The following is a 24,412-nucleotide window of genomic DNA, read 5'->3' as shown; positions in this document are numbered from 1 at the left end:
AACTGTTTGGCTATTTATTAGTCAGTAGAAAAGTAACTGTACAGATTTGAGTGTTAAGAACGGAGATGAGGCCGAGGGGGCCCCAGTATCAAAGACTGCACCCCCAAGCCAGAGAGTACTCTCGTCTGGAGCCTAAAGCATGGTCTCAGTCTGTACATATATATGCTTGGGCTATCTGGATGCCCCGGATGTCTGCTAAGTGAGCTGCCCCCGTGGGGGGCACTGGGATTCCTTGCCCAGCAGCTGGGCCTGAAGAGAGACAAAAGGGAAGGCTGGGCCCTAGAAACGGCCTAGCACGGTGGCAAGCAGGGCCATTCGGATGTACATGCCATTCTCAGCTTGGCGGAAATAGGCTGCCCGAGGGTCGGAGTCCACCTCCACGCTGCAAGAGAAGGAAAACTTTGTTACCACACAGCTCCCGGAGAGCCTGTCAGACGAAGGTCTCTCTCCACAACCAGCCCAAGGGGAGCCTAGAACAGCGAGCCACATCACCTGATCTCATTGACGCGGGGCATCGGATGCATCACCACCATCTTCTTCTTGGCCCGGGTCATGATGTGGGGAGTGAGGATGAACTGACCAAAACACTGTAAGGTAGGTAGAGGTAGGGTCCCCATTAGACTCAGGACGGAGGTGGCCACAGAGGACACAATCGGGGCTCCCCACACTCTCACACAGCTGGGGCAGCTGAGGGATCTGGAACTTAATGGTGCAGCTCCAGCCTGATCCCAGCTTCCCCACCCTTTCATACGGATGCCCAACAGCCCAGCCCCGGGCTTCCGCCCTAAGCCTCGGACTCACAGCTTCGTATTCCTGAGCAGAGCCAAACCGTTCTTTCTGGATGCGTGTCATATAGAGCACATCGGTGTCGGGCAGCGCCTCCTCAATGCTCTCAAACTCCTCCTGGAGAGGGGATCCCAGTGAATGCAGTGCTGAGCTCTGGCCGCCCAACCCTTAGCCCCCGGTACGGATTGAGGCACCAGGATCTCACCTGTTTGGTGCCTCGGGAAGCCACGAAGTCCCGGACACTGGGTGGCATGCGCAGGCTGGGGGGCGCCACATAGCGTAGGCTCACACGGTACTGGGTGAGCAGGCAGGCCAGGGAGTGCACCGTGCGCCCATGTTTCAGGTCACCTACCATGGTGATCTAAGGGAGGCAAGCAAGTCACCAGACAGACTCACAGTAGGCACCCCTCCTGCCGTCTCAAAAGCTGGGGCCCCGGGACTGGAGACACCACTTCTGAACCGCCTTCCCCTCCGGACCTCCAGTCCCTGGCCCCTCACCGTCATGCCGTTGACGGTCCCCAGCTCTTCTCGGATGGTGAAGATGTCCAGCAGGGCCTGAGTAGGGTGTTCGCCAACTCCATCCCCGGCATTGATCACTGGTCTGCGACAATGCTTGGCCGCCAGCTGGAAAGACAGGAGGTGCTGTGGAGACTCCTGCCTTCTGCAGTTTGGAAAGCTCCCCCTGCCTGCCCTCTCCATTTCCTGGGTCCGTTCAACCATCTGGCCCAACCTAAGCCTTGTGGTCACAGGAAATGTGGGCAGGAAGGGACGTTATGTCCCTCGGTCCAGTCTTAGCCGCCCCATCTCACTGTGCAGGCTGGCCTCACCTCCACGGCTCCAGGCTGAGGGTGCCGGAGCACGACAACATCCGCGTAGCAACTCATGGTCTGCACCGAGTCGGCCAGGGATTCGCCCTTCTGGACGGAGGACGTGGCTTCCGAGAAGCTGAGAACAGCGCCCCCCAGCCGGGCCATGGCTGCTGCGAAGGAGCTACTGGTGCGGGTGCTCACCTCGTAGAACATGGAGGCCATGACCTTCCCCTGGGGAGAGGACAAAGTGGAAGGGGTGTGTGTGTGTGTGTGTGTGTGTTCGCGCGCGCGCCTTGGGAATGCGCACAGGTCAGCGTTCACCTCCCCACTCACACCAGTGTGTGCTGGGAACCTCCCCTGGGACCTGCCACCGCTTAACGTTTCCACACTAGCGTGACTCAGAACTAAAGCCAGGCCTGTGTGTGTGACCCCGAAGAGAAACTATCACAGCCGTTTCCTGTGACTACCCTCGTGCAGACTAGATGACCCCATGCGCGGGCGGGGTCAGTCGCTGCTGGAAGGAAGCCAAAGGAGTGCAGGTGCAGATCAGAAGGACCTTCCAGAGCAGAGCTGGGCTGCAGACGGTGCAGTCTGCGTGCACACACAAAGGGACCGGGTAGACCGGCCGCCCACCACACGGCCCTCCTGACCTTTAGGATGTCGAGGCTCCGTTCTTTCTGTACCATCATCCGGAGTGTGTGCGCCACGTTGAACAGATGGGACATCTACAAAAGACAGTCAGTCCCACGCGTCCTGCCACCCACTCCCCAAGTCCTCAAGCTCTGGGTGTCGCGCCCCCCGCCCCCGCAGGCACCTGATCCTTAGTGAACTGCTTGACGGACAGGATGTGTTGGCCCACTAGCGAGTGTAGCAGGGGTGAAGTTTGGGGGTGCAGCAGGCCAGAAGACCCCAGGTTCTGAGGTGACGCCTGTCTAGGTACTGGTGGTGCAGGGTGGCAGGAGCCTTCAGGGGTTCCCATCAGCTCTACAAGTGAGGGGCAGTGCAGAAGACCGGGTCAGAAGGCTCCCCTACTTAGACTCCAGAGGCCCCCAGGTGAGGCCCCCCAGGTGAGGCCCCCCAGGTGAGGCCCCCCCAGGTGAGGCCCCCCCAGGTGAGGCCCCCCCAGGTGAGGCCCCCCAGGTGAATGTGCATGGGGGGGGCTCACCTATCTCTATCTTCCGGGGTGGCTTCTCTTTGGGTTCCTCAGCTGCAAATGACAACAGGACAGAGGTCACCTGGGGGCTGGGCTGTGCTAGGCCCCAATCACAAGGCCCTCTGCTCGCAATGCTTGTGTTAAGGCCACCTCATATCACAGGTGCTACAGCAGGTTAAGGGGGAGAGCAGCTATGGGGAGGGACCCGGGACTCCCTGAGGGGACGTGCTGTACGGGCCAAGTGGTGCCCTCCCAGGGCCTTCCCGGCTGGCATCAGGGATCTGAGGCAGAGGAATGGCCAAGTTCACACCAACCAGCAAGCGGGATTTACCCCATGCTCGGCTGCCCCATGAGATCCCAGCTCCTGGGCGGAGGTACATAGCTGCCCACAACGAGAAAAGGCCTGTGAGGAAACGCTAGGGCACGCCTGTTTCAAGCTGTAGTAACTACTTTGGTCAGAGCAGGGCACAGCGGCTCAGACCAGGAGCGAGGGAAAGAGAGTGAGGCGGGGTAAGGAACAAAGGAGCCCCGAGAGGAAGAGCCTGAGCCAGTTCCTGGGCGGTTGAGCCCCCAACCCTGGCCCATTACGGATGCTGTGAGGAACAGCATCCATCCCCACACAGGTCAGCAGGCATGAGCCTTCATCCTGTGCCACGGGAACCCCTCTTACCTGGCAAACCTGGGTCAGAGGCTCGGTGGATTCGGGGTGGCAAGTGGAAGCGGCCATCGGGAAGGCCTGGGATGACTCGCCGAGGTCTCTCGGGTGTCTGCAATGGAGATGGGCCAGCATGTTGAAGAGTTCCTGACCCCCACTGGCCTACACACAATCCCTTAGAAGCCGGTGGCCCCCTGTGCGCAGAGTCCACCCCACGGCACCTCTGCACTGCTCCAACCGTCTCCCAACATGTTGCCAACAGCTGGCAGACACAGTTGGCCTGTTTGAGGTCTGTGCCAATTTAGCAATGGCCTGGGCAGACACGTTAACTTGTGATTCTCAGCGCTGGCTTCCTGTGCTGAAATCTAAGTCCGCTCTGCCGTGGACAGGGAGGCAGGTATGTGATTTCATCTATCAAGTGTAACACTTTCCACCAACGAAACTGCTGTTAGCCCAGCCCCAGGGCACACCCTTTGGGCCGAGGGCCAGATCCAGCCTCGGGGCCAGAGTGGTTACCGTGGTTATTTCTGTGGAGGCAGGAGCTGAAGGAGGGGGCTGGGGAACAGCGCCCTGAGGCCACTTCCGTACATCCTGTCCATAGCCTGGGGGTACCAACACCTGCACACAGAAGGTAAGGAACATGAGGGAACGGGAATGTACACAGGGGCTCTTAGAGAAGCGGATACCAGTGAGAACAGGGCACCTGGGACACAGGGCGGTGAGTCTGTAGTGGGCAGGGAACGAAAGGAAATGCTGCTCAGGAGGTCACTACTGAGACCAGCTGGGGGCCACACACATACCTGTCCATCGATGTAAGCAACCTCCCCTCGCAAGACCACACGGCGGATGGTCCCCTTCACCTTCTGCCCTTCAAACGGGGTCCAGCGGGCCTTGGAGAAGGGCATGTGGCTAGGGATGGTCCACTCATGCTCCAGATCCACCTGCCCGGAGGGGTCAAGAGTCACCCAAGGGTAAGGTCACACCCGGGGTACAGCTTTGAGGGCGGCCATCTCCCCCCAACTCCAGGTCCTTGTCCCCACACCTCCACATAGGTGTCCTCCTGCGGGGGCAGGTGGAAGATCCGCCTGGGGTTGTGGTGTAAGCGCTGCAGGAGGTCATCCAGACTGAGTCGGCCCTCACTCACAGCCGTCAGCAGCAGTGGCAACATGGTCTCCAGCCCGGGGAAGCCAGGTGGGGGCTTGGGCCCACACTTCTCCTCCAAGGTATGGGGGGCTGTAAGAAAACAGCTGTCACTCCGGGAGGCAGGCCCGGACACCTCGTTCCAAGACTTCCAGAGATGTCACTGTCCTTCCTACTAACCCCAGTGGTCAGGCTTTCCCTGTGGCCCTGCCCCGGGGCTCGGCCCCTGCACACACATCTCCACTCATGTTCATTCTTTCAGCCAGTACTTGTCAAGTACCTATCACAGAGCAAGGACGGAGTCCCCGAACTTAGGGAGCCCCGAGTCACGTTGGGGCCCTCTCACCGTGGTCTGAGGCAAAGCAGTCGATGACCGCCATATTCTCCCATAGAGCCTCCATATCCTCTCTGGAACCAAGCTCTGGCCGGACCTCTCCCTTCCCAGGTCCCAGGCGCTCCAAGTCTTCCCGGTTTAGGAAGAGGTGGTGGGGTGCAACCTCACAGGTCACCGGCAGGCCTTGTGCCTTTGCGGTTTTAATCAGCAGGATCTAGAGAGAAAGAAGGGCAATCCACAGAGGTTCCCATCATGCCCTGCCCTACAAGGTCTCTAGGCCTGGCATTCCTTCTCAGAGCACCGAGGGCCAAATGTGTCAAGGGCAGTAGGCTCCCCAACTCCCTTCTGCCTCCAGGGACTTGTGGTGACCTTTGGTCTCACTGGGAAAGTGATAGGCACCAAGACCTTTGCTACACTCTCACCTCTTCCTTCCGAGCCACGTGACAGATGTGCACTGGGCGCTGGGTCAGCTGAGCCACCATGAGAACCGCAGCAACACTCTGCCGCTCCGCATGGGCCACAATGGGGAGGTGGGAAGGCCAGGTTTCAAAATGCTGGGGGCAGAAAGAATTGATGAGGGAAGATATGCTTGTTTTTTGTTTTTCGAGACGGGGTTTCTCTGTGTAGCTTTGCGCCTTTCCTGGAACCCACTCTGTAGCCCAGGCTGGCCTCGAACTCACAAAGATCCGCCTGCCTCTGCCTCCCGAGTGCTGGGATTAAAGGCGTGCGCCACCACCGCCCGGGGATGATACGCTTTTTTGATTCCCTGTGCTCATCAAGCCCAGGGCCCCGGAAGAACCCGAATCCTCTCTGCTGCCAGCCCATGGAGACAAGGCCTCAAGCCGGGAGTTAGCATGTGGTGATATATTCCCTACCTCCATCCATTGGGCCACACTGTCCAGCCGTAGCTCAGAAAAGGTTTCGTTGAGGTAGAGCTTCAGCCCTGCTGCAGACCCAGCCACAGCACCCAGAGTCCCTGCGTTCTCAGATGAGGCCCCAAGGAACAGGGCAAAGTCACAGCGGGCACCAGCCTCTGCCAGCTAGGGAAGACACACGTGAGGTAAGGTTCCCTGGCATCTATGCCCACCCACGTCCACAAACCCGTGGCCAGGGTCCCAGGAAGGACGGAGGGAGAGAGGTTCAAGAAGGCAGGGGGGTACAGCGGCTCACCTTCTGGGCCAGGGCCAGAGCAGGGGCGTCAATAATGGGGGGCCGGGTGTTAGGCATGGCACAGACCATGGTGACACCCCCAGCCAAGGCAGCGGCTGTGCCCGAGGCGAAGTCCTCTTTGTGTGTGCCCCCCGGTTCCCGAAGGTGCACGTGGACGTCGATCAATCCTGGGGAATGTGAGGGGCAAGGTCAGAGCTGGGAGTGGCAGAAAATTCACAGCCACTGACACAAGTTCCTCAGTCAAGAGAGAGCACCGTGGACTCGGAACAGAGATCCCAGGAGGGCCTTCGGTGCCTGTAGAGTCGGAAGCACCCGAGAGACACACTTACCAGGCAAGCGCACCAGCTTCTGGGAGGTCATGCAGTCCACGTGCACTTTCAGAGGAGGGGCTGGGCCAATCTGACCTAGGGCCTGCGAGTGGAAGGCACAGGCAGGACAGGTTTATGGGCAGGGTGGCCCTGGGAGGTGAGGCAGAGACCGAGTTCCTCTATCACCTCTCTCCATCCCACCTCACCACCTCTGGAGCCACGAAGCTTCACCATTGGCACACCACCACCTCCTGACCCCCCCGGAACATGCTCATGACGCCCCCCTCCCCCAGTGCCCCCCCCCCCCCAGCTCCCGGGGCTGTATCACCTCCACGAAGAGTTTGGTGCACTTGATGTCGATGATGAGAGGCACGGAGAAATCAGCAGCCAGGCGCCGGGTGCGGTAGCCCTTGGTGACGAAGGAGGAGAGCCGGCGACCCCCAGCCCCGCGCATCGACAGGTTAATCACCAGCTCAAAGTGATTCTCAGCCAGCTGATCCAAGATGCTCCGCTGGGGTGGGCACTCACCATCCACAGCCTCTTCAAAGTGCCAGTCCACAGCTGTCACCTGCCAGCCCAGAATTGAAGTCAAGACCAACCTAACTGTGTGTCAGGAAGACCCAGGAGTCCGTGATGAGGAGACTGAGAATCCACAGGCTGGGGACGAGGGACTGACTGCCTGTTTGCTACTTGTAAGGTATAATTCTCAACAGAAAAAGTATTTATTTCTACTGTGTGCAAGAAGCCAGGTCACCAACGACTGAATGAGCTCACACACGTGTGCACACGCACCAAGACTCGGGAAGTGGAGACACAAGAATGTCAACAGTGCAGGAGACCCTTCGAGAAACTTCTGTGCTTTCTTACACACCCTACTTGTTCTACGTTGGGGTAGGGGGGAAAGGAGAGTCCTCTGGGGCCAGAGGGGGAGGGTGGGAGCCACTGCATACCTTCACCCCGTGCTCAGTGTAGAAGTCAGCTGTCCCCAGGCTGGCGTAGAGGCTGTAGCCCAGGCTCTCCAGCAACCGCACAGTCGGGAGCAGCTCACTTTTGTTCTAAAACCAAGCAGAGGCAAGTTGAGCCCCGCCCGGCCCGGAACGCCGAAGCTGCGTGACTTCCCACCTCCCTGGCTGGCCCTGGTACCTTGTAGCTGCCAATGGTCAACAGGATGTTCTTCTTTGGGATCTTAAAGCCGGTGCTGAGCATAGCTTTGAGGTAGGCCTCACAACGGCTCTCCCCAAAGCCAGCCACCTCTCCAGTACTGGTCATCTCCACGCCCAGCACCACGTCGGCACCAGCCAAGCGGGAGAAGGAGAACTGAGGCACCTGGGGGAGGAGAGGAGGCACAAAAGGGGCCCTGTCCCCACTGCAGCAGCCCAGCCGGGCTGCCCTTCCCTCAGCCCTGCAGCTCCCACACTGCCTCCACTCTGGCCGTTTCTTGGCCCCGGACACAGTCCCAAGGAGCCCTGCAAATCCAACAGCCTTACTGTTCTTGAGACTCGCCTCCAGTACCACCCCTTCTCCCAAGCTGGCCCAGAGTCTCTAAACTCCTTGTACATTTGGTTTATAACTCAGTTATGTAGGTGTGTGCCACAGACTGTTCCATAACAGGCTATTTTGGGACCAAACTTCTTTTGCCTCCTACAGGGTAAGCTCTTAAGGGATGATGACCATCTTATTACCCCATGGTTGGGCAATGAATACCTTGCGTAGGGGAAGAGTTTATCTGCTCATTGAGCTCTCTCCTTTAGCTCAGTGGCAGAGCACTTGTCTCCCATGCCTGAGGCCCTGGGTTCAAGTCTCTGGCACCACCAAAAACATAGATAAATTAAACAAAGCAGCCACGTGTTCCACAGTTTACAGAACCCTCCAGTTTTTAACCTGAGCCGTTTGTAACCATTAGGGGACTTGTACACTAGGCTCAAGGGCCCTTGTCCCCCTTACCTTTACTCCCACGACTCCAGAGCCCGTCATGAGCCCCACGGGTTCGACCTTCTCTCCCATGATGATCCTCGTGGCCAAGGCCACGAGGTCAACACCTAGTGTCTTCGACACGAAGGGGAAGGAGCGAGAGACGCGCACATTGCATTCAATGACTTTCAGCTGGTCGTCCTGGGGGAAAGACCACCGGATCAGGCCCTGTGAAGCCCGGGCATGCGAACACCGTTCCGATATCGTCGGCTCTCGCCCTCACGATCCAGTGAGGGACCAACTGGACGACCGTGACCAACCCTGACACTGCTGTGGACTCTAGAAACAGCTTTGCTGCCCGCATGGGTGAGGGTAAGACACAGTGCCCAGCGCCCGGGCAGTGGAGCCAGCAGAGAACATGGAGGAGCTGTAGGCTTTCGTCCCTTCCTGTCGACTTATTACCTTGGCAATGAGCTGCAGATTGAAGGGCCCTGTAACCTGGAGCTCCTGGCCCACAGCATGCACAATGGCTTTGATCCGCTCCAGAGTTTTGGGGGTGATGTCTTGTGGGGGGGTCACCAGCGTGGCATCCCCTGAATGCACACCTGCATTCTCCACATGCTCAGAGATGGCAATGGCCGACACGATGCCGTCGCAGGCCACGGCGTCCACATCAATCTCCTGGAGGCAGACACGGGCAGTGGGAGGTAGGACGGGGCCATTCCCTCCTCCTGCTGCCCTCCCCACGAAGCTCCACTGGTCAAACAGCGCCATGCAACCTCTCCTTCAAGCCCACTGTGCCGGTAACTCAGCAACAACGCAGCCTTCTCTGGGGCTGGGGGGCCGGGGGGTACCTCTCACCTTTGCTTCCTGAATGAATTTGGAGATGACCACAGGGTGCTCCTTGGAGACAGCTGCTGCACTGCTCAGGAAGCGCTCGAGGTCCCCATCAGTGTAGGCCACGTTCATCGCAGCGCCGCTGAGCACATAGGAGGGGCGCACCACGCAGGGGTACCCCACAGTCTGGCAGAACTGGCGAGCGGACTGCGGGAACAGGGAGCTCAGCAGAGCTGGCCACACTCACCCAGGGACAACACCCAGCCCCCAGGCTTCCTGCCAGTCCTACCTCGAGGTCACTGAGCTCACGCCACTGAGGCTGGCTGATGCCGATGGTATCTAGGAGCCGGGAGAACTTGAACCGGTTCTCGGCCGAATCAATGGCTTCAGGGGAGGTGCCCAGGACTCGGCACTGCTGCCGATGCAAGGCCATGGCCATGTTGTTGGGCAGCTGCCCACCCATGGACAGGATCACACCTTCAGGGTTCTCCAGCTCGTAGATGTCCATCACGACCTGCAGTACAGGAAGGGAACGGAAGGGCTCAAGCGGCCGAGCCTTCTCGCTCCCCGCTTCCCTCAGCCTCGGGAGGTACCAAAGAACCCTGGGCGGCCCAGCCTGTCCCATTCATTCCCTGGGGCCCGCCCCCTCTCACCTCAAAAGAGATCTCGTCAAAGTAGAGCCGGTCACACATGTCATAGTCAGTGCTGACGGTCTCCGGGTTGTAATTCACCATGATGGTCTTATAACCCATCTGCCGGAGGGAGGGAGCGAGCGAGCGGGGTGTTAGTGATTAAGAGGGAGCACATGGAGAAACCGAGCCACAGGCCCCCCTGCAGCCCTCCAGCCCCGCTGCAGCCCGCCAGCCCGCCTGCTTTCCATGAAACAGCTACACATGGCTACAAGTAGGCAAAATGTGGGGGAGGAGCTTCAGGCAGTGAGAGAGGCAACAAGATAGCTTAAGGAAGGCCCCCCCCTAGCCCCAAACCTACGACAGAAGGTATAGGAATGAATAGGAAAACCAGGGTCTCAGGGGAGGACAGGCAACCAGCGCCCAGGGAGCAGGAAAACAAGGAGCAAAGGACTCGGACCTTGCGCAGCTGCTGGATGCAGCCCACAGCACACCAGTCAAACTCGACACTGGAGCCGATGCGGTAGACGCCGGAGCCCAGCACCAGGACGTGAGGTGTTCGGAAGTCGAGGTCATGGGTGTTGCCCCAGTATGTCAGGTACAGGTAATTGGTCTGCGCTGGCCACTCAGCGGCAACCGTGTCGATCTGTTTCACCGCTGGGCAGATGCCCAGTTCCTGACGTAGCTTCCGAACAGCCAGCTCTGTACTAAAGATAGAAACACAGGCCTTGAGAAGAGAGCACAGACTGACTGACAAGCAAGTGCTAGGGCGGGGCTAGAAAGGAAAACATCCTATGGACAGATGAAGGTGATGGACAGATGAGACCCGCCAAGGTGCCCCACCAATGGCCCCCCTGACCCAAGAGCTCCCTCCCCGCACTTCTTGGCCCGAGGCCCTCACCACCATCTCTGACCTCAGGACTGCAAGGGCAATTTGTTTGTCTGAGAAGCCAAGGCACTTGGCCTGGTGCAGCAGGTCTTGGGGCAAAGGCTGGCCACGGTGTTGTTCCAGCAGCTGGGCGTGGGTCACAATGCGCTTCATCCGGTGCAGGAACCAGCAGTCGATGCGCGTGAGCTCGTACAGGCGCTCCACCGAGTAGCCAGCCCACAGAGCAGCAGCCACCACAAAGATCCGCTTATCCGTTGGTGTCTCCAACTCCTGTTGGGGAAGAGCACAGACGGATGGATGCAGGACAGTGCAGGGGTGGGACAGTGTGTCCGGAGAAGTGAGAAATAGCAAATCACTACGTGACTGCCACCGTTGCTGTCAACAAGCCCCGGCTGGGGGGCAGAGTAGATGGAGCAGGGCCCACATCAGGGTACTTTTAGAAAAGAGAGCTGCTTACCACATCACTGACTGGCTTCACTGTATGGTCAAAGCCCACACAGTTCTCATCCACCATGCGCAGGGCCTTTTGGAAGGCCTCTTCAAATGAGCGTCCAATGCCCATGACTTCACCTGAAGGATGGAGAGTGGGGTGGGTGGATACGTGTGGCAATGCCCAACATGTTCATGGGCTTTACTTCAATCTTGGCCATGGTGCTTCATCGTTAAGAAACCCAAAAGCTATCTCTTTTTTCCTACCATTCCCACAGACAAGCACAGACTGTACTAAGTCAATATGGAATTGGCATGCTAAAAATGGACCTGTGGATCCTGGAACTTGTTAGTTAACAGCAGCAGACCAAACTACTGATGGTTGTCCAGTTATTTGGCTTGCTTTATTCACACCATGATGGCACCATCTGGAACGCTTCATCCTCTAGAACATTAAAAGGTCTGGATAACGGGAAGATGATCCCACTACTACTTGAATCCATCCTCAGCCAATTGCATTTTTAAAGGCCCATGTGGTAGCACAGGCCTTTAGTTCTAGTACTCAGGAGGCAGAGGAAAGCGGATCTTTGTGAGTCTGAGGCCAGCCTGGCCTACATAACAAGTTTTAGTCCAGCCAGCACTATGTAAAAAGACCTTGCCTCAGAACAAAGAAAGGATTTGACATGCTAAGGACATAGTTTAGTCAGTAAAGCATTTCCTTAGGACCTGAATTCAAGCCCCCAAACCCACACAAAAGGCTGGGCAGCAGTAGCACATGCCTTTAATCCCAGTACTTGGGAGACAGAGGCAGGTGGATCTCTGTGAGTTCGAGGCCAGCCTGGTCTACAGAGAGAGTTCCAGGACAGGCTCCAAAGCTACACAGAGAAACCTTGTCTTGAAAAACCAAACCTAAACAAACAAGCAAACAAACAAACAAACAAAAACCCCACACAAAAGATAGGTGCAGCTTTATAGTCTTAGAACTGGAGATGGAGACAGGCAGCTTCCTGGGGATCACTGGCAGGCCAGCCGGCCTAGCTAGCCAATCGAGAGGAAGGGGGGCGGGGTGACAGCATCTGAGGTTGTCCTCTGGCTCCCTCACATACCTGCCCAAACCCACACCCAGACAAGCGTAAGCTTTTCTTCCAGGACTTTCCCCCTATATATGTTTTATAGACAATTACAGCATACAACCTCGGAAATTTCACTTCCCCCTCATCATAAGCGCTTCCCCACATGGCTGCACAGCCCCATAAGCACCACTTCAACTCCCGTATGGCTTCCCATAATTTAACTGCTGCATTACTGAAGGACATTGAGCTTTTAAGTGTTGATGGTTGTGAGGCTGTGATGTTTTTGGTTTCAGGTGACTACTTACACAAAGCTTTCCAGAAGTGCAAGGGCACTAGGCAAGAGTAACTGTGTAGCCCTTGTTAAGAACCAATTGCATCACAGAAGTTCCTGTCCTACAATACAAAGTATAAAGTGTAGCCAACTCCCTAAGAAGTGAGAATGATCATTTGAGGTGATTTTTGCTAATCGCAGTATCTCGAAGGTTGAGTGTGGTGGCTCACGCCTGTAATCTCTGCATGTGTGAGGCAGATGCTGGAGGACCACTGTAAGTTGGAAGTCAGACTGTTTCAAGCTAGCTATGGATACAGTGAGACCTTGTCTAGCAGGGAGACTGAAGCAGGAGGATTGCCAAGAGTTTGGGGACAGTGTCTGGGCTGCACAGTGACTATGAGGCCAGTCTCATCTACAGAGTGAACATTTGCATGGCTAGAGCCTGTCTCAAAAAGACAAAAACAAAAACACAAAGGAAGTTCTAAGAAGTCAGCGGAAGAAGATGGCGTTTCAGGAAGACCGGAGGAGGGTAAGACATTTCAAAGTCTCAGCTGGGAATCAATCTTTGATTGTCCTAGTTCCAATCCACTTATTTTAGCCATAATTTGATTGTGGCTCCAGTCCCATGTTTATTATAATTTTCATATAACAGAAATTCATCTCCAGAAGGAACATCTTGGCAGTCTTGTGGGATTTCTAAAAATTCTGAAATAATATCTGAGCTCAGACATACTTGTTTAAAAGGCCACGCCACTCACAGAGACTTGGAGCTCAGTGACACGCTTATCCATATCAGGTGGCATCTGAACTAGTGCATGTGCACGCTTATCTGAAAGGAGGCAGCCATGGGGACACTATGGAGCACACCTGCTGGATTCCAGCCTGTTTCCCCACTGTGTGGGAGGGTCCGTCCCACAATGCTCTAAAACGGTCAGATGGTTTTTGTTTTGGTTTTGCGACAGGGTCTCACCCTTACGGGTTAGACTAGCCCAGAACTTCCTATGTAGCCCAGACTGGTCTTGAACTTACAATACTTCTGTGTAACCCTCCTAAGCGCTAAAGCTCTTTGTTAGGTAACTATTGCTGTCTTGCTCTGATCTTAACTCTGTGTTAAAACCAAAACAAACTTCATTGTAGATGCTGGGACTTGCTGCAGTTTATGGCGACAGCCTGAACCTCTCTGACGGTTGCCCAGTCATTTGGCTTGCTTTATTCATACCATGATGGCACCATCTGGAATAATTTCATCCTTTAGAATAGTAAAAAGTTTGGCTAACAGGGAGATGATCCTACTAGTCTTTGAATCCATCCACAGCCAATTACATTTGTAAAAAGTCGTACAAAGTGCCAGAGGAGGAGATAGGCTAAGAATGGCTAGCACCGAGCTGACTTCCATTTAGAAGGATTCACTAAAAGGAGTTTGCGACCCAGGCCTAGCAACCAGAGTGCAATTCCCGGAACTCACACGAGGGTGGAAGAGAAGAACCGACTCTAAAAATCGTCCTGACTCACACATGCGCACTGTGGCAGCACCCTCCACCCTCACGGGTATCGCGCACACAAGCACAGTGATATCAAATTTTAAAAATTACGTAGGATTGGGGCTGGAGAGATGGCTTCAGCAGTTAAGAGCATTTGTTGCTTTTCCAGAGGACCCGAGTTCAGTTCCCAGCACACACATGGCTCACAGCCATCTTGTTCCAGGGGATCTAATACTTTCTGGTGTTCATACAAATATGCAGGAAAAAGTCACATATAGATAAAGTAAATACCTAAGAGAAAAATAAATAAGGACTCAGAGCAAAGCAATAGTAATTCTCTCCTGAATAAATATTTAAACAGTGAATAAAATGTCCCTGGCATTTACCAACTTAATGATGATTCCATCCATGAGGCTGAAGTGTTGCATTTACGGGAACTGGTCTCAAGGACAGCGGGCAGAGTCGTGAACAACGGGCTCACAGGATCTGGTTTCTGGTTTGACCCAGGGCTCCTCTGTGAGCCTTCAACCAGGTCACTCTCCTCATGTGGCCCCTCCATTCACTCATTTGTTAAATAAGAGAGCAGATAACCTGACCCCAGGGACTATATCCCAACACAGGCTCCCAGATGCGTTTGCCCCCTGCTCCTGATGAGGACAGTCATCTCTTGAAATGTAACCATCAGCTCTGAGACCATTATTTCTAAACTACTATTAATAAAGGAGCAGGGGAAATTCAGGCCACACTGACAATCTAGACCAGTAGCTCTCAACCTGTGGGTCATGACCCCTTTGGAGTCATATATCAGACATCCTGCATCTCAGATACTTACATTACAATTTGTAACAGTGGCAAAATTACAGTTATAAAGTAGCAATGAAATAATTGTAGGGTTGGGGAACTGTGTTAAAGGGTCGCAGTATTAGGAAGGTCAAGAGCCACTGGTCTAGCATGTACAATGATGTAATGTCCAGCATCTTGGTTCCAGCTGGACCCGTGAGAGTATGACACTCACCAACACTCTTCATACAGCTCCCAATCTTCGTACTGACGCGCAGGAACTTGCTGAGGTCCCATCGCGGGATCTTTACCACACAGTAGTCTAGGCTGGGCTCGAAGGCTGCTGTTCCCCCGGTAACAGAGTTCCTGAGCATCAGGAAGTTGGGGCACCAAAAGACAGAGAGGAACATGCAGGGTGAGCTTCGAGTCCCTCTCACAGTCCCTGTCTTGTGAATGCTTTCAACCGCCCCCTCTCCTTAACACCAGGACTCCCCCCACCTCATACCTGAGTTCTGGCAGGGGAATGCCCAACGCTAGCTTGGCTGCCACATAGGCTAGAGGATACCCTGTGGCCTTACTGGCCAGGGCAGAGCTGCGGGAGAGCCTGGCATTTACTTCAATGATGTAATACTGCAAATGGGGAGAGCAGAGAATACGTCACTGGTACCTGGCCTAGAAAAGCGCTCAAAAATGAGCATAAAGATGACTGCATCCCCAATAGGCCCTCCCCAAGCTTCAACCCTAACCAAGACAATCCTGGCTTCAGTCCGGGATGGGCAGGGCCAAGCCACCTCTCAACCACGAGGCCCAAAGACCTTGTATAAAGGCACCGTATCAACCTCCCAGGATCACCTGCTCAGACTCCGGGTTCAAGGCATACTGCACGTTGCACTCCCCAACAATCCCCAGGTGCTGGGTGACCTTGATGGCTGTCCGCCGCAGAAGTTGGTATTCTCGGTCATTCAGGGTCTGGCTGGGAGCCACCACTATGGACTCACCGGTGTGGATGCCCAGTGGGTCTAAGTTCTCCATGTTACATACCTAAGAAGGGGGGGTCGTGGAGGTCACCAACAAGGGAAGTCAAAGAGCCAGGAGGCTACGTCCCCGGGTCCTGCTATGTCTGGGGCTCTACTACGCTGGATCCGAAGGACAGAGAACCCGCAGAGATTTCTGCCCTTCGATCGGATCAACCATGCTCTCCCAAAAGTTCTGAATGCCTGGGCCACGCCGTGCCCGTCACTCACCGTTACACAGTTGCCGTACGCGTCTCTCACTACCTCATATTCAATCTCCTTCCAGCCCTTCAGAGACTTGTCTATCAGCACCTGGCTGGTGTGGGCGAAAGCTGGGGCCACAAGAGCCGAGAGTTCCTCTTTGGTGGAAGCGAAGCCAGAACCAAGACCACCCAGGGCAAAGGCTGCACGCACCAGCACAGGGTAGCCCAGTCGCTCAGCAGCTGCCTGAGCCTGCAGTGGGCAGAAGACATGGACCAACAAACCATTGGTTACTACCCAGAGGCCTCTTGGACCCAGAGCAAATAAGATACGGAGGAAATGACCTCATTCTTCTACCCAGCCACCCCACAAACCTGTTCAAGAGAATTTGCCGCTTCGCTGGGGGCTACGTGCTCTCCGATCTCAGCCATCATGGCAGCAAAGGCTCGTCGGTCCTCAGTCAGTTCGATGGTCTCCACGGGTGTCCCCAAGACCCGGACCCCATACCGAGCGAGCACCCCAGCTTTGGTCAGCTCCACACCGCAGTTCAGGGCTGTTTGGCCCCCAAAAGTCAGTAACACACCATCCGGGCGTTCATTACGAATCACCTGAGGCAGGAGGGGGGGGCATCAAAAGCATTGAGGGGAGAGTAGAGACAAAGCAGCTCAGGACCCCACAGCAACCAGCGAAACCCCCTGGCCCATCATGAGTCCCCTCCTCCAGCCACCCTGACGTGAGTCATACCTGAGTTACGTAGTGAGGTGTTATGGGAAGGAAATAGACCTTGTCTGCCAGCCCCTGAGAGGTCTGCACTGTGGCAATGTTGGGGTTGATCAGTAACGTCTGGATGTTCTCCTCCTTCAGGGCTTTAATTGCCTAACAGGACAAAAATGGCCCATCAGCCTCTTCTACAGAGGACGGAAGCCTTGGGCCGTCATTTCTCCTCCTGTTCCCTCCTTGTACTCAGTCACAGTAAGTGACTTCTATCCTTCACTACCTCATCCGCCTGTACGCTCGCAGACACCCCCCCCCCCATCTGTTTCCTCCCTGCCGACAATGCCCGTGCCTTAGTCCCTCTCCTTACGACTCCGTAGGTCACACATCCGGATGGGAGGCGATAGCCATGCCTTACCTGGGAACCCGAGTAGTCAAATTCACCAGCTTGGCCAATGGAGAGGCCCCCGGAGCCCAGGATCAGAACCTTCCGCGGTGGGGGAAGCCCAGAACCGGGAATGAGAAGCCCAGGCGGGCAGAGGCGCTGCGCCAATCGCTCTCTGACTGTGGATGCAAATCATGGCATGTCAGAGCGAGGGCGCCTCCGGAAGCCGTCGGCTCGGACCCCTCGCTTCCAGAAAAAAAGGACAGAGCGGCTGAGAGAGGACGAAAGGAAGAGCCCACGACCACTAACTCTGGAGTTCCTTTGGACAGAGCCGCACAAACTGCCGGGGCTGTGGCTCCTCCTCCCTCCCAAACATAGCTCTTAGAACAAGTCCACCTCGGGCTTGTCCTGGAACCCGGTCCTGTTCTTAAGTCTACATCCTGGTTCTACAAAGGGGCTTACCTGTCTGGCCCCCGGGGTTCCCAGCTACAGCCTCTCTCACGGTTTCCAGAAATATATCAAAGAGCAGTTCCATATCTGAAGGGCCAGCTCGGTGCTCTGGGTGGAACTGGACACTGTCGAAGAGATTGAATGACAAAACCCTTTGAGATCCCTGCTGCGGCTGCGGCAGCCTCGGAGAGGGGACTGAGAGCCAGGGCTGCGCTTTCCTTTCCCGTCCTCGTGGCTCCTGGTCACCCCACGGCACCCCCGGGCTCACCTGAAAAAGGGCAGGCTGTCGTGCACAATGCCTTCGTTGGAACAGTCATTGGCGTTGGTGAAGAGAGGAACCCAGCCTGCCGGCAGCGAGTCTGCATCCACGGCAAAGCCGTGGTTCTGGGACGTCAGGAAACAGCGCCCGGTGCCCACCAGCAAACAGGGCTGGTTGTGGCCACGGTTTCCGTATCTAGAGAATGGCACACTGAGTCACGAGCGCTCACACCATCCCCTCTGAGTATCTGAAACCCAGCCCTTTTAGGGGTCACTGCTCCCAACAGCTCGATGCCAGTTGCCACGCCAACAACCCCCAACTCCCAAGACAACGCATTCCTCCACGATGCCCCAAGCGTGGGCTCCTTCTGTTCCCCCAAGCCCCACCTCATTTTGTAGGTTTTGGCCCCAATGGCTAAAGCCAACAGCTGGTGTCCGAGGCAGATTCCGAACACAGGTCGGGGATTAGGCTCAGACAAGACGCGACTCAGTGTGGCGACCACACCAGGGTAAGAGGCGGGATCACCAGGTCCGTTACTTAGGAAGAGACCGTCGTATTCTGGAATGGACAGAAGAGGTTGACATAAACAGGATTTCAAAGACACCTAAGGGCTGACGAGATGGCTCCGTGCAAGCCTGATGTTCAATCCCCGGAACCCACAGGAGAGACCTGACTTCCTAAAGTTCTTGTGCCATGACACACATTCACACCCCCACAACAGTAATTAATATAGTAAACACACACACACACACACACACACACACACACACACACACACCTGACCACAAAAGTGGAATCCCTGGTCTCCACCTTCCTTCCTACAACGCATACTGATTTTCATCACTTGTTCTGAGGAATAGCTCTCTCTTCTGCTCAAACCCAGGCTGCTGGTCTGGACCGGCCCCTGATACTCACTCTGACTGTCTAATTCGTGGTCCCAGGGTACCACAGTCACCTCAGCCCCAAGCTGGCAGAGACATCGGATCTGATTATACTTGAGGCCACAGTCCAGAGCAAAGATCCGGGGGACACCCCCTGCATTGAATACCCGCGGAGTCTGGGGAACGGAGAGCAAACGCAAACGTTGACGGCTGTGATCGGCAAATGGAAGCCACGCCCACACCAAACCCCACCTCTGAAGCCCTTGAGTTCACCCCAAGTCGGGCGCCTCCTCTGTACCTTAATGGAGACCTCTGGTGCCAGGGGCCTGGCATTGGGGTCCACGAAGGGCAGGGTTGAAGGTTCTGTCCCACTCTGGACCAGCTTCCCCAAAAGAGACCCTTGTTCCCGCAGCTTCTTGGTCAGCTCCCGAGTGTCCACTCCTATCAAAACAGCGCAGCCTCAGACGACAGTCCCCCAACCCAGTTATCAGCGAGGGCAGACGTCCAGCAACACCCATGCCCCACAGCCCTGAGCCAACATGACTGCTCTGTGAGCACCAGACAAGGCTCATGGAAGCAAGTAAACTTGCCCAAAATATCACATCCAAACTGAACCATGATCTAGATCCATCTAATTATAAAAAATAACTCCTAGAAGAAAAACAAACGTGCCCAATGGCACCATAGGAATGAGTACAAACGCTGGGCAGAGTGCTGCAGGCCTATAATGGTGGGCACCTGGGAAGGGGCGGGAGGATCAGGCGTTGTTCAAGGTCATCTTGGTCACCCAGTGAGTTTTGAGGCAAGCCTGGGCTACATGGTACCCTGTCTCAAAAAGCCCCAAACCAACACTCTTTGGGACAACAAAAAAAGAAACTACACAATTAATTCTCTTAAGGAAAAACCATCTGCTGTCATGAAATAGTTACAAGACCTGCAGACTGCATTTTATACACATGGTAACAGATACCCATGGACAGAGGATATAGCGGAGTGTAGCTGCCTTTCAGATACCATTACCCAAATACAATGTAACCATGTAAAAATCCGCTCAGAGTCAGACTTCAATGGGCAAACCAGGGGTGGGTTTGCTTTCTTTAGAATTTTCCCTTCCAAGCAATAGTTCAGATGCTTCTTTAAACTTGGCACATTTTGCATTTCGACTTTAGACTCGGGAACGAACAGGTTTCAGAAACCTCTCTCTGTGTCTCCCCGTCTGGACGCTGTACTTCACCCAAGCACGGCAGAGCCTGCTGCCGTGTCGTACCTTGCAGGCCGGGGATGCCACGCTGTTGCAGCCATTCGTCCAGGGTACAGGTGGCACTCCAGTGGCTGGGCGTGGGACAGCATTCTCCCACCACCAGTCCCGCCACGTGGATCTCCGCGGATTCGAACCACTACAGATGGAAAGAGGAGACGGTGAAGAAGAGTTCGGGGGAAAGCTAGCTCTCTACAGCATGTCCTGCCATCGTCTGCCCATTGACCCTCTTGCTCAGCCCTGCACCAGTCTCTCGTTCCTAAATACCAAGTCCTCCCGGCTTTCACAGGGAGTCCTCTTTTACTAACTCTGCACTGTCCCATAAGAAATACTGAACATGGCCGGGCGGTGGTGGCACACGCCTTTAATCCCAGCACTTGGGAGGATCTCTGTGAGTTCGAGGCTAGCCTGGTCTACAAAGCCATACAGAGAAACCCTGTCTTGAAAAACAAAAAAAAAAAAAAAAAGAAAGAAAGGGTGCCTCAGAGAACAGAAAATGGCACTTTCCCTTGTCCAAAAGCGAGCTTACAAGTCTTCTCTGTGAACACCCCAACTCCTACATATCCACCGTAAGTTAGTTTCCTTCGAAGATGGAACCTTTTTTCCACATCTTCCTTCTATGTCCAATGTGTACTTTGCATTTGACAGAGACTAAATCCTCAAGCATCTACTGAGTGCTCACTGGGGCAGGCTTTGTAACAGAGAAAAAGGAGGCAGTGGGCCAGAAAAGGCAAGGTGCCTGTCTTCACAGTGTGAATTTCCAACTCAGGGAGCCAGAAACTAACAAGATAATACATACGAACACAATATTAATTGTATGGTATGATTAAAAACAAAGCAATACGCTATTCCGCACAGAACATTACGATAGAACAAAGCTTTAAAAAATAATAATAAATAACACAGAACATTACGATAGAATAAAGCTTTAAAAAAATAATAATAAATAAAGCTTGCCAGGCATGGTGGTGCACGCCTTTAATTGGATCACTGAGTTGGAGGCCAGCCTAGTCTACAGAGTGAGTTCCAGGGCAGCCCTGGGCTACACTGAGAAACCCTGTCTCAACAGAAAAAAAAAAAAATGTTACAAGGTACAATGCCAGATAGACATGATTATATCATTTTTCCCATTTCATCTTAGATGATCATTTAAAAAAACAAAGTTACTCCTCAAAGGAAGTACATTGTAGTAAATTAAAAAAGGACACTTTTGTTCCTTTAGAGACAAGTTCTCACCATGTAGCACTGGCTGGCCTGGGCTATGTGGACCAAGCCTGCCCGAGTAAATGCCATCCCTGGCTTGGAGTTTTTGTGGCAGGGATTAAATTACATTCATGCCAAGCTGGTGGCATGTGTCTACAATCTCAGGACTGGGCAGGGGGAGGGCCCGAGGCAAAAAAAAATTGCTGATAGTTTGAGGTCAGTATGGCTTAACATAGTCGAGTGCCAGGATAGCCAGGGAAACACACTGTCTCAAAAAGAAGAGAGAGAGGGAGACAGGAAGGGATGGGCTCGAATGAACAAGCTCTTATAACCTAAGTTATAGTTAAAGGCAGAATATCAACATTTGCAATCCCAGCACTTGCTGAAACAAACATCTGCAAGCTTGAGGCCAGTGTGGGTTACACAGAGAAACGCTGGCTTTAAATAATAATAATAATAATAATAATAATAATAATAATAATAATGTATTCACTGAGCCAGGCAGTGGTGGCCCACGCCTTTAATCCCAGCAGAGTCAGGCAGATCTCTGTGAGTTCGAGACCAGCTTGGGCTACAGAGTGAGTTCCAGGAAAGGCTCCAAAGCTATACAGAGAAACCCTGTCTCAAAAAGCCCCCCCAAAAAAAAGAGGTACTGACTGAACCTGTAATCTCAGCACTGGGGGAAAGCTGAGGTGGGAGAGCTCTGAGTTGGAAGGTCTACCTGAGCTGCAGCCTCCCCAGGCCAGGTGGAGTGATCCACGCACACAGCTTCAGGCAAAGCAAATGTCTTGGGCTGTAGATCTCAGGGGTTTAAATTTTTGACAACTCACATGTTAACCAAATTCATAAGATACCGTGTTGTAAACTAAAAAGCAGGTACTCCAGGATTATGATGAGAAATTTCCAGGAATAACAATTAGTGTGCCCTTATTCAAGGCAGGCTTCAAAAATCAGAATTAGCCAGTCAGTGATGGTGCCTATCTTTTTTTGTTTGTTTGGTTTTTTTGTTTTTAATTTTCGAGACAGGGTTTCTTTGTGTAGATCTGCGCCTTTCCTGGAACTCACACTGTAGCCCAGGCTGGCCTCAAAGTCACGGAGATCCGCCCGCCTCTGCCTTTAATCTGGGATTAAAGGCGTGCTCCACCACCACACTGCGATGGTGCATATCTTTAATACCAGCACTGAGGAGGCAGAGGCAGAAGGATCTCTGAGTTAGAAGTCAGCCTGGTACAAAGAATCATGTCTCAAAACAGCAATAAACAAGCCGGGCGGTGGTGGCGCACGCCTTTAATCCCAGCACTCGGGAGGCAGAGCCAGGCAGATCTCTGTGAGTTCGAGGCCAGCCTGGGCTACCAAGTGAGTTTCAGGAGAGGCGCAAAGCTACACAGAGAAACCCTGTCTCGAAAAACAAACAAACAAAAAAACAAAAACAGCAATAAACAAACAAATATGTAAATAAGGGGGAAGGATTAAAGGCTTGGGTATAGTATCAAATGTCACAACATGGGAGGCAAAGACAGGTAGCTCTCTGGGAGTTCCAGACTCGCCAGGGTTCCACAGGGAGACCTCTCTAAGACTGGAATCAGAGCTTGAGCAAGTTTTGTGAAATACCACATCTAGTCTACAGTGACTTCTATTACTATCTTAATGGTTGTGTTAATATTTGAACTTGACTCTCAGTGGCACCTTAGTTTCCAGACTTCACAGAGTGAATGGGGGTAGGATGAGGGGGGGGAACCTCACTGTATGAGGAAATTTCAGTTTTCTATCTGGAGGTAAACACTATTGAGAAGCGCAAGATCAAACAATACCAAGGAAGGTGATCAATGTCACTGGTATGTAGACAAACCGGCAACCATTGGTACTAGAAAGGGGTACGATCCTTGTTCCCAGTTTCTCGACAATGTACAGGACCCTAAAGCAGTGGTTCTCAACTTGGGGGTCACGACCCCCAGGCACACATGACCTTTTTGCGGGGGTCGCCTGTGACCATTGGAAATATCAGATATTTACACTGGGATTCATAACAGTAGCAAAGTTACAGTTGTGAAGTAACAACAAAAATAATTTTATGGTTGGGCGGGGTCACCACAACATAAAGAACTGTATTAAAGGGTAGAAGCATTAGGAAGGTTGAAAACCTAAAGGATTTTGTTTGTTCCTATGACTCTGCTACTTAAAAAGCTGGGCGGTGGTGGCGCACACCTTTAATCCCAGCACTCGGGAGGCAGAGCCAGGCGGATCTCAGTGAGTTTGAGGCCAGCCTGGTCTACAGAGCGAGATCCAGGACAGGCACCAAAACTACAGGGAGAAACCCTGTCTCGAAAAGCCCCCCAATAAATAAATAAATAAAAAGAAAAAAAAAAAAACACCTTTTGCTGGTCCTTATAAAATAAGTAGAAATCGCACGCCTTGCAGTTTTGATAACTACTCCCACAAGCCCCTTTGCCATTTCCTCTGGACCATGTCTTTACCTCACACAAGGCTCTCAAAGGGGACCACCTCCTGTGTGGTCTCCAGCTCTCTGCCTTTGAAGGCACCTAAAAGCCCTGTAACCCCGGTCGCCTTAGCACTTTAGACTGTTTCCTCTGGGATGCCCAGCAGAGTGTCAGTGAGCCACTTCACCGTTAACTTCTGATCTGGGAAGGGATGCAAAGACACTGGGTGTGACTACCTTGCTCAGGCCGAACTCGTCCTCTTCATCGGAGGGAACGCCGTAGTTGCCGATGAGGGGGTACGTGAGCACTAAGATCTGAGCTTTGTAGGAAGGGTCAGTGAGGGCCTCTGGGTAGCCGACCATGCCGGTCTGAAACACTGAAAAAAGAGGTTGAGTTCTGGCAAGGGCAGCCTTCGGAACACTGCCCCGAGCGCAGCAAATCCCGGAGGAGATGACTGCTTCGGTCGCGAGCGGCGGAAGGCAGCTGGGGCTGGGGACACCGGATCGGGGAGAGGAGTGTGCAGGAGGGGTGGACAGGTTAAGCAGAGTGGGACCAGGTCGGCAGCCCGCCCGGGCTTGCTTACCCACTTCCCCAGCAGTCGACACAGCCGCCCCAAAGGGCCGGCCCTGCAGCACCGACCCGTCCTCCAACACCAGGGCCGCCATGGGGTCGGAACTGAGTCTGGGCGAGCACCGAGACGCGGGAGGCGCGGCTAGCCTCACTGGAACCAAGAACACCGCGCGCCGAAGTTGGTCCACGTGGCTCGCTGCGCGGGGCGCTGGAGAGCAGGCGGGCGCGGCAAGCGGGAGCCCTGATCGTTCTGAGCTGAAGCACGACTGCGACGGCGCAGGCAGCCGGCAGCGTGAGGGGCGGGGCCGGCCACGTAAGGGGCGGGACCACGGGGTGGGTCCGCAGCATCACACCGAGCAAAACCCTGGAGACGTGGGAGACCCGC

The 24,412-nt window shown here is 54.2% G+C and overlaps 1 protein-coding gene across 3 annotated transcripts; it reads right to left on the bottom strand.

The window, feature by feature from the left end:
* On the bottom strand, positions 1-24,412 carry Cad (carbamoyl-phosphate synthetase 2, aspartate transcarbamylase, and dihydroorotase). 3 transcript variants are annotated; one of them, XM_052746102.1, is made up of 45 exons: positions 24,041-24,405; positions 23,694-23,833; positions 19,826-19,955; positions 18,857-18,999; positions 18,593-18,734; positions 18,064-18,235; positions 17,687-17,872; positions 17,431-17,543; positions 17,002-17,147; positions 16,614-16,745; positions 16,244-16,477; positions 15,900-16,121; positions 15,508-15,696; positions 15,161-15,285; positions 14,891-15,021; positions 11,079-11,191; positions 10,647-10,891; positions 10,193-10,439; positions 9,757-9,855; positions 9,393-9,617; positions 9,128-9,310; positions 8,729-8,947; positions 8,300-8,467; positions 7,499-7,681; positions 7,306-7,410; positions 6,684-6,923; positions 6,377-6,458; positions 6,048-6,214; positions 5,753-5,917; positions 5,300-5,431; positions 4,890-5,091; positions 4,446-4,636; positions 4,204-4,344; positions 3,920-4,021; positions 3,419-3,515; positions 3,080-3,130; positions 2,761-2,802; positions 2,410-2,579; positions 2,246-2,320; positions 1,614-1,826; positions 1,285-1,410; positions 992-1,147; positions 802-903; positions 493-587; positions 1-382 (listed from the first exon to the last, which is right to left on the bottom strand). In XM_052746102.1, exons 1-45 carry the CDS (start codon positions 24,120-24,122, stop codon positions 280-282), a joined length of 6,726 nt encoding a protein of 2,241 aa, XP_052602062.1. In that variant the 5' UTR covers positions 24,123-24,405; the 3' UTR covers positions 1-279. The 3 variants fall into 3 exon arrangements, with proteins under 3 accessions (XP_052602062.1, XP_052602063.1, XP_052602064.1); XM_052746103.1 differs by lacking the exon at positions 3,080-3,130 and having other exon boundaries at positions 24,041-24,404; XM_052746104.1 differs by lacking the exons at positions 1-382; positions 493-587; positions 802-903; ... (17 more) ...; positions 7,306-7,410; positions 7,499-7,681 and having other exon boundaries at positions 8,324-8,467; positions 8,872-8,947; positions 24,041-24,412.

The sequence above is a fragment of the Peromyscus californicus genome, unplaced genomic scaffold (assembly GCF_007827085.1).
Source record: "Peromyscus californicus insignis strain IS unplaced genomic scaffold, ASM782708v3 Scaffold_1__1_contigs__length_55948999, whole genome shotgun sequence".
Classification (NCBI taxonomy): Eukaryota; Metazoa; Chordata; class Mammalia; order Rodentia; family Cricetidae; genus Peromyscus; species Peromyscus californicus.
Note: the sequence above shows the minus strand (reverse complement) of the source record. Positions and strands in the feature narration are given on the sequence as shown.

Excerpts from the sequence above, each read along its gene's own strand:
- Cad (XM_052746102.1), bottom strand. The coding sequence starts at position 24,122 with ATGGCGGCCCTGGTGTTGGAGGACGGGTCGGTGCTGCAGGGCCGGCCC. Across the intron at positions 19,956-23,693 it reads ACGAGTTCGGCCTGAGCAAG|TGGTTCGAATCCGCGGAGAT; the intron begins GTAGTCACACCC and ends TTCCATCTGTAG. Across the intron at positions 17,873-18,063 it reads GCCAAAACCTACAAAATGAG|ATACGGAAACCGTGGCCACA; the intron begins GTGGGGCTTGGG and ends GCCATTCTCTAG.